At 41.2% G+C, this 9,682-nt stretch overlaps 2 protein-coding genes across 2 annotated transcripts in view; both read right to left on the minus strand.

Moving 5' to 3' along the window:
- Positions 1-384: 384 nt before the first annotated feature.
- Positions 385-7,030, minus strand: LOC135090857 (uncharacterized). Its single transcript, XM_063987978.1, has 9 exons — positions 6,463-7,030; positions 5,736-5,935; positions 5,134-5,264; positions 4,910-5,000; positions 4,190-4,343; positions 3,585-3,745; positions 2,484-2,666; positions 2,265-2,349; positions 385-2,128 (listed from the first exon to the last, which is right to left on the minus strand). Exons 1-9 carry the CDS (start codon positions 6,626-6,628, stop codon positions 495-497), a joined length of 2,805 nt encoding a protein of 934 aa, XP_063844048.1. The 5' UTR covers positions 6,629-7,030; the 3' UTR covers positions 385-494.
- Positions 7,031-7,567: 537 nt separating this feature from the next.
- LOC135090858 (calcium-binding protein P-like) overlaps positions 7,568-9,682 on the minus strand; it is an 8,267-nt gene continuing 6,152 nt past the window's right edge. The window contains exons 3-4 of the mRNA XM_063987979.1: positions 9,239-9,682; positions 7,568-9,046 (exon numbers count right to left, since the gene is read on the minus strand). The exon at positions 9,239-9,682 is cut by the window's right edge and continues 74 nt beyond it. Coding sequence (XP_063844049.1) covers positions 8,538-9,046; positions 9,239-9,682 — 953 coding nt within the window. The 3' untranslated portion in view covers positions 7,568-8,537. The remainder of the gene's footprint in view (positions 9,047-9,238) is intronic.

Consider the following 9,682-nt stretch of genomic DNA (forward strand, 5'->3'; position numbering starts at 1 on the left):
TCTGTGCGATGCTAATCCAGGCAAAAATTACAAATATAATCAACAATATAATACCTGTAATACTTAAATACTGCCCTTGGCATGCACATTTAACAATTGCTCTACTGGACATAGGGTAATGCAAGAAGTGTGGTTTAAATAGCTGATGATCACTTCACTTTGTACCAAGGCCTGTTTTGCCATTGCAAGGATGAGAGAAAACTGTTCTCAGTCTCATCACATGATATTAAACACTAATAACAAAATGTCAAAAATAAATAGGACAGGTACATGAACACCTCTATCTCAGTGGCTCTCTATTGGCAGTTCTCAGTCACATTATTCTGGCAGTAACACCATGTACTGTAATTTGTAAAAATGTTAAAAAATTGCTATAATTGTAAAGATGTGGTTGCTTTAAGAAATTATGCATTGAGAGAAGCGTACTCATACTAGCTGAAAAAGCATCCTATTAAAGCAAGTCACCTACAGGGAGGAGCACTGCACCACACCACTCAAGCACTCACTCTGGAGGCACTGAACACCCAGGCATACACCCGATAAGCACCATTAACAGGATACCAGTACCAATGTGCCTCACTGGACCGCTCATTTTCTTCACCACTCTCACTCCCCTCCTGGCTACGCACACTCTTCACATTCTTCTGCTCTCTGAGTGAAGCAGCCTCATCATTCTCAGAGTAAAAAATCCATTTAAGGGTGAACATATAAAAGATCTGTGAAAGTAGTGTGTTTGTTTGAGCATCAAGATCAGAGGCTGCATTGTGCTCTGGTTTCATGACATCAGGCTGGTGGGTTGAGGAACCATTCTCCTGCTTGGGTCCAGCCTCCCACCACGCAGATATGTATGGAACACTCACACCTGAAAACCATGACCTGCTCTCCTCCTCCTCCTTACAATTAACATTATGTACACTCTTTCCAATGTTCCCTAACTCATTTGCAAAGTTACCTGCACCACTATTCATGCCATCTGCATTATCCCTCGTCTCCCCTTCATGCCACTCCCCTCCTGATGAGTCTGGTGGAGGGGGATCCTCAGGTGGTGGACTTTTCTTATGTGTTCTCTTTTTTTTTTTCATCTTTTTAGTTGTCTTCGACTTTGCTGCATTCACCGGTTCATCTCTCTCTAGTGGCTGATCATCTGCACCTTCTCCTGCATGAGATGAGGACAATCCTGGCAAATCTGCTGGCTGTGATCCTTTTGGACTGTCCTCTTCTATTTCTGCCTTGTGATGAACTGCAGGGCTTCTTTCCAATAAGGTTTTCCCAGTTCGCATGTCCTTATCAGCCTGCAGGACATACCGCATGGCCTCAAAGAGCATCTCAAGGTGAGTGAGGGTTTTGTCATCAATGTTCATGTGATGGTAGTGGTCACGGTTGGAAAGTTGCTCCATTTGTTTCATTGACTGCTCCCTTCTCATTGATGCTTCCTGGTGGAATGACTTCAGTTTGTGTCTTAGCTTCTGTAGCTTCTGCAAGAGTACATTTTGTCCTCCATTACCTTTTAACAACCTTTCATTCAGTTCTTCAATTTTTTTGAGCAGAAGAGATTTCTTCTCCAAATCAGGAGCCACCACCTCCATGGCTTCTAGTAAATCTATTGATACTTTCCTGCCACCAATGTCTACATGAAGGGACTTGTCAGATGTGATCTTTTTAGGTGCATCTGGAGACAATGAGCTGATGGTTTTCTCATCACTGACTGAGGAATCTTCAATGTGTATATCTATTTCATGAGGTGCACTTGTAATGCTCAGCTCTTCCTGCATGCATATTTTTTCATCAAGTGTTTCAGCTTCAGTGCTTGTGTCTTCCACAACTACAGATGTAACAGGTAAGGAGACAACTTCTGATATTTTCTCTTGACTTTCACCTGGTACATCCTCTTCAGTCAAAGCCTTAAGACTGTCATCCTCTACTGCTACTGCTTCACTGGGTTTGGGTATTACTCCCAACTCTTCTCTACTCAACACCTCAGGTTCAGGCAGTTCCTTAAACTCCTTCCTCCAGTGTTCAGGGAAGCGCAGCATTGATGGCAGACTGACATACACATCCTCACCTTTCTCATGGAAGGACTGAAGCTGCAGGGCTGCCATGTGTAGCTTTTTGAGGAAATTTGGAAACCCTAAAACATCACACATGCACTAATTAGTGAAGTACTTAAAAATTGTAATAGTGATAAATATATATAGTAATTTTTTTCAAGACAGTACAGATATAAGCCTTGACACTTTAACAGACTGTTTGAGGTGAGAACTTACCTGTGACTGCAATGAAGTTGGTGATGCTTTGAGGCAGGCTTGTCCCAGGGTTATCAAAGTAGGTGAGTGTGTACTCTATACCAGGCTGTGAAGTTAAGAAAAACTGTCTTAATACATTTGATGGACTTACAACCAAACATAAAAGATCTGCTGCTTTCTGGTGATTATATCACACAGACCTATGTAAGTCAGGGCAACAGAAAACAAGTCCATTCACACCTGGTCCATGTCTCCCAGTGCTCGGATCACCATGGTGGACCAATACTCATTCACACGATGGATCCCCTTCTCCTCCGGCATCACTTCTGGACACACGGCCTCACTCATGATCACAACTTCCCTCTTCTCACTGTTCACAATGAAACGCCTCTTGAACACATAATCTCGATTGGCAAAGAAGTGCTGAAAGAAAGAGACACCATGGTACATTCATATATAATGATGGAGATATTTGAGAAAGATATTGTAGCAAATGAAAATGTCTCCTTTTGTAAGCAATACTTAAAAACTGCATATAAAAGAGAATTCACTAAATGAGAATACATTCTGCTCTCCTAAAGAACAAAAACCTACATATCCACAAGTATGTATTAACAAAACTTCTGTTTACTTCTGCTCTCATTAATTCCACCTTTCACACTGATTCTTCTTTTTCAGCTTCCAAATGTAGTGAAATTTCACAAAATTAAGACAAAAAAAAAAAAAATTAAATAAAAAAAAATAAAAGTAAATAAATACAAAATAAATAAATAAAATAAATAAATAAAGAATAAAATAAAATAAAATTAATTAATTTCTTTAGTGCATCTTCATTTATATCTTTCAAGTAAAGTTTCATTTTACACGCAACACAGGCAATAAGGTATACAGCCGTAGCTGGGCATGATAATGAAAAAATTTATTGTGATAACCAATAAACTGATAACGATAACCTTATTGGTGATGACGGACAATAAATTTATTGCCTGATAACCGATAACCATTAAATCCAAAATTCCAACGCTAGTGGAATTTTGAAAAATCTTTGAAAACTTCAAATTCAATGTTCATCCTGTCTCTTCCTTAATGAAAAGTACTGTTTAAGTAAAATAACTACCTATGATTTTGAAAGTTGAAATTTTCAATAAGCTCATGCTCCAAAAACTAAAATTATCGATTATCACTAGTTTGGAATTGAAAGTATCAGCGATACCAATAAATCGATAATGTGAGAAAAATAATTATTGGATAACCAATAACCCAATATTGTTATCATGATAATGCCACCTATGTATACAGCAGCCCCCAGAGCCACACAATCCAACAGCAGGAAGTACTAACAGGGAACTTCACTAGCCAGTACACCAGATCTGAGTTGGACTCTTCGTGGGAGCTCAAAACCTTCAGCTGGAGAGCTGTGTCATCCCACTCAGTCCTGTAGTTGCTGTTGAGTTGTGTCTCCATGAAGGAACTCAGGCTCACATCATCATAACTCCCATACACTGTGGAGGATTACCACTCTTTTAGTTTCACTGTCACATTATTTTGTTTTATTTTATTTATTTATTTATTTTTTTTATGGCAGGAAGAAAGAATATCAATATTTAAATTAGTGTTAAAATTCATGATGCACAAGTTGCTATTTTGGTTTTCCTTTTAATGCATATGAACAGTGTTTTGGAATATTCAGTACTCTTGTGAATTTTGTACATGTAATACAAAACACAAAAGCTCTTGAATAATGAGACACATCTTCAATCTGTATCTTAAAGGTCTCATTTATAAACACTTTAACAGCATCTTCCTTCATAGGTAACAATATCAGTCAACAAGAAAACTTAATACTTCATTCATAAAACCCCTTTTGTAACATTTACTTCCCTCTGTGCCTCTGAATCAACACTGACTGAATCCAACAAGTGGTAAGACAACCCAGGCCATCTTACCCTTATAGGCAAAGAGGTGGCTGTGCTTGGGGTGCTTCTGCCGCCACACAATATGGTGCTCCCTCTCGATGAAGGGATGCCATGACTCATACTCCCGTGTGTCGCTCGTGTACCCCAGGCTGCCATCACACATGCAGTAATCCACGTCCAACATCTGTCCGGGAGAGAATGGGATGCATGGTGAGTTGTGGGTGACTTCTACTACTTCTGTTTTCATTCCAATGCCTATCAATGTAATGTAATAAGTATTACTACATAGATTTCATATCCAGTGTCTGTTAAAGTGTACGTGATGTGTGATGTGTTGAGGATGACTACTGCTACTTCTTTTCTCACCCAAAAACTAACAATGTAATGTAATAAGTACTACATTGTTTTCATATCCAGTGTTTGTCAAAATATCTACATGATGAGATGTGTGATGAGTTGAGGATGACTTCTACTACTTCCATTCTCATTCTAAATTCTAACAATGTAATGTAATAAGTACTACTACATTGTTTTCATATCCAGTCTTTCAAAATGTACATGTGATGAGTTGTAGATGACTTTTACTATTTCTGTTCTCATCCTAAAGCCTAACAACACTGTAATGTAATGTAATAATTACTACTATATTGTTTTCATATCTTGTCTTTCAAAATGTGTTTGTGATGAGATGTGTGATGATTTGATGACTTCATTGTTGTTTTTCCTATGATGAGCAAAATCTGACATTACCTTCTGATCAATGACTTGTCTCTTTCCACATGCGTCACACTCAACGGTAGCTCGGCAAAGGTCACTCACACTCTCAAGATGTTTGGCTGACCTGCAGAAAAGAAGGCAAAAGATGAAGCTTCCCTTTCTTTCTCTATGTTTCTTTCAGTCATACTCTGCTCATTCCTTTATCTGTTACTTTCTAATACAGATCAAAACTCAAAGCAACAAGAACATATCCTTACTCCCGCAGGCGTTCATCGGATATCTTCTCCTGCTCCCAGTTGAAGTTAGAGAAGCACACAGCAGAGAGGAGGAGATGGCGGCCCTTAGAAGCCAGTGTCCGGCGGAGGCTAGCCAGCATGCTGCGAGCAGCCTGAGGGGAAGGCATCAGTGAAATATTTTGGTATAATTTACTGAAAGAAATTAGTTTAAACTTCAGCTTTAAGAAATACGAAGAATGTGAAATGACAGAAATTTTGAAATGCAGTAATTGACCAATAGTCAGTTTTATGAGGCAAATATTTACAAGATTTATCCTGACCAAGCAACACAAGGCATAGGTAATATTATTCTGGATCACAATATCAAGTTACAGTAATGGTTCATAATACACTATGTTTGAGAAATAATTAGTATAAAGAATTCCATATCTAACTTAGTTGCTGGATTATACAGTAACAAATCTTCATCTATATTCTCTGATAGATAAACACAAGCAACAGCATGAAGGGAAGCAAGTCCAAACTGTCTTGATCCTGCTGGTGGTATGATCCCAAGACGTCTTGGTTGAGCTTGGTTCAGTCACCAGCTAACCAAAGCACAGCCTGACACCCCCACACCTCACCTCCTCGCCCCAGAGTCGAGAGTATGCTGAATAGAGCTGGAGTGTGCGCCTCAGCTTCTGGGATGTGTGCACCTCTGACTGGCGGGCAACTGTGCACAGCAGGTAGCGGGCAATCTCCCTGGCCTGCTCCAGCACCTCCCCTCTTGCCTCCCGCCCTAGCAGCAGCACCATCAGGCTCCACTGCCTCAACCCACTCAGCCCTGCAGATACAAATCATTCATATTATTACCAAGACAAATAAGATTTATGTTATCATTTGTCCACACACATATGTGTACAAGTCCTAGTGCACTTTATTGCCACTTTCCATCACATTAGAAGTTTTGAGTTTCCAACATGGCATACTTTGGTAATGAGGAAACTGTACACGACAGCTATGTTGTACGAGTAGGTAGTAGTTAAGATTGTAAGTTATGTAAGGTTATATAAATTACTAATACTAACATGTGTAGCTACAAGTTTCGTACATAATGCAATGGACATGAAAAAAAATGTTTAAACATACCTTTCAATACACTACATAACACACGAGGAATAATAAAAGATTAACAAGAAGATACAGAATCCTATAATCTTATCTGGTAGGTCGATCTAACCTAACTAGACTTATGTAAATTATAACCAATGAACATTAAAAAATACACAGCAAACAAGCCAATAACTCCTCTGTGATACCCAATGCAGAAACAACCTAATTGGCACTAACAAGGGGCATGACCAACATTACCTTTTTTAAGTGGTTGCCTGGGCAGGGTGGGCCTCCATGGGGAGTCAGAGGGCCAGTGCTTGTGTCTGACGGGCCCAGTCCTCACTCCAGTAGGATACCGTCCCAGGCCCCTCAGCCCACTCCAGCACACCCTCTGCCCCCGCCACAGGTGACCTCGGCCCAGCATCCTTCTGGTAACCCACGAGGATGACCTTACACGTCGCCGGCTGCTTCCGCTCCCATTATTTTGAGTTTTACGTTCACTTTCATCAGCCGGTTCACTCTTAATAGGTGTGTTCTCATGAAAACTACAAGAAACTGAGCCGGTGGGGATATGTCAGTGGGTCAGACGGAGGTATTTGTGAGTGTAGCGTCGCAGCGGTGCTGTTGGTGGTGGCGCTCACTTCACAACAGACGACATTCGCTGCTTCGCCGACTCAACTATCTGTATCTTATTTTTCTCTTATTTTTTTACTACTCTCCACTGTTATGCAACATGTCTCTTCACTTGAAGCATTTGTGGTCTTTTTCATTATTTCTACCTATGATTGGTGTTCATTTGAGCGAAGACTGATAAAAAAAAAAAAAAATAGTCACGTATGCCAACTTAAATTTCTCTTGTAGCTTGGTTTTCTTGTATAATGATCAGTATCTATACGAAGTTATATTGACTAGAAATCGAGTAGTTTTCACATTCATCAACATAATTTCTCCTACATAAATAGAATCTTTGTCAGCTAGATTTCTTGTATAATGTCTGTTTAGATGTTTACAAGGCCAGCCTGAATCTTTGTTGTATAAATTAACGGTATATCACACGAAGTCGTACTTCATTGATTATTATTATAATATATATTGAAAGTATCTCTATGAATTTATACTGAAAAAATGTTATGTTGTCTGCGTTAGACGAACGTGATTTATTTTATTTTATTTATTTATTTGTTTATTTATTTATTTATTTTATGTGGATTTACGCAGCTTCTTAACATTTCATGATTCTATGTATAATCGGTGTCTATACGAGTTTACATTGACAAAACAATGTTCCCTAGTCTGCAAAATGCGTTAAGATTGACATGAAGCAAGTACATAGCTATTAATGAATGTAAGTTACACAATCGAACTATCTTATTCGTCTTTATTTGCAACCAGTGTCAAGTTTTAAAGAACATTCCAATTAAAAAGAATAATAATAAAAAGGTCAGAACAATACAGTTTCCTTTCCTGCGGCAAGGAACCTTTGTCGACATAAACAAGTGTAGGACGATAGGTTCTTATACGGATGAAAGCTTAAAAAATAAAATTTTATTTTAAACCTTACAGCTAATACAGGTGTGATGAAGCTGTGAGTAAATTTTAAAACAGCGTCATGTTTTTAATTCAACGCACGCCGGCCAGTGAAGGCAGAACCATGTGTAGGTGAGCCTTGGCAACAAAGTTCAGTGGCCGGTGAAGTTGAAGCCAAGGGTGATGGGGTCCATGAGGAAGCCAAAAATGTTAGTGGGTGACGTTCAAAATACAATTACCATCATAGGGCCTACATACTAGATACCAAAGGTGTGTGTGTGTGTGTGTGTGTGTGTGTGTGTGTGTGTGTGTGTGTGTGTGTGTGTGTGTCCATTACTATCATAAACTTGCACTGAATATTATGAGCTTCTTAATGTTTCAGTAAGATCAGCCCAGCAAACATCACGCATTTCAAAATAGACAAATAATAAACAACAATGCTAATATCGCATAGATGTGACGAAACAAATAAATAAAGCGGAAAATATATATATATATATATATATATATATATATATATATATATATATATATATATATATATATATATATATATATATATATATATATATATATATATATATATAGTACGCAGATAAAGTACAGGGGAAAAATAACAATAGAAAAATATTATTGAATAGAACACTGAGACTCATAAACTCAGTTTCTGTCTACGAACAGCGCAACATATGCAATATTTTCCTGGATAATACTTGTGCAGGCGTGGCGCGCCCGGCTTTGGTAGGGATGGATGCTGCATCTGTCCTCCTGGGACGTGATGGTACTCAGTATGGGCAACTAGGGCACTAGCCGAGCGGTACAGTGCACTGTGCACATTGTAAGTTCACGGCGCAGCATTTGAGGACTCCTCCGCAGTCAAAATCAGTGCGGCAATTGGAGGCACAGAAAGGGCTGCCCCCGAAGAACCTTTGGTTGGGTTGGGTGCCGCCGCTGCTACCGCTGCCGCCACTTTGACGCACCACCCGCGTGTCAGCGTCACCGGCAGAGCGGATGGGGCGGCTATGCAATCTTGCGAGGCGGTTGAGGCGAACTTCCCGTCGGTCATTGCGGTCTTCTTGGTGGTGAGGGGAGCGCCGCGTCCGACGGTCCCAGGGGTTGTCGTCAGCCTCCCTCCGGTTCCGACCACGGTTCTCTTTGCGTTGCTGTCGGCCTTCCTTGCGGTTCTGTTGGTGTTCCTTTTGGTCCTGTTGCTGGCTGCGGGTGCTGGGGCTGGCGCCAGTCCCCGAGCGGGTTCCTAGGAGGCCTACCCCGGGACAGAAGCCAGGCTTGACGGCTGGCTCCACGATGGAGGGCGCTGCAACACACGGAGAAGGTAAGTTGTGTGTGTGTGTGTGTGTGTGTGTGTGTGTGTGTGTGTGTGTGTGTGTGTGTGTGTGTGTGTGTGTGTTCTTGGTTTACCACAACACCTTAAGTGTGTTTCCATCACACGTAGTTCCTTGAAATCAATCAGACAAAAGAGACCAATAGCGTGGCCATGGGGACTCACCTCCCTGCGGGGTGCGGCACGCGAGGGAGCAGCCGATGGGGCAACACTTCTGTACGTCACGGCACTGGAAGTCACTCTGGCACTCCTGCACGCAAGGGGCGCCGCCACCGAACCTGTGGAAGCCTCCAGGGATTCCGGCTGGCACAGGACACACTCCGGCCTTGAATCCATGAGTGCCTAGCTGTCCCTGCTGACCTGGGAACTGTCCTGGGAACTGGCCCGGAAACTGTCCTGGAAACTGTCCTGGAAACTGCCCTGGAAACTGCCCTGGAAACTGCCCTGGAAACTGCCCTGGAAACTGCCCTGGAAACTGCCCCGGAAACTGTCCTGGAAATTGTCCTGGAAACTGTCCTTGTCCAGGGAAAGTGTGCGTGGGAGGCCCGACGGGCGACACGTGCTGGAAGTCACAGCAACGGCCTTGTGAGTTGCAGCATTGTTGGTTGA

This window comes from Scylla paramamosain, chromosome 36 (assembly GCF_035594125.1).
Source record: "Scylla paramamosain isolate STU-SP2022 chromosome 36, ASM3559412v1, whole genome shotgun sequence".
Lineage (NCBI taxonomy): Eukaryota > Metazoa > Arthropoda > Malacostraca > Decapoda > Portunidae > Scylla > Scylla paramamosain.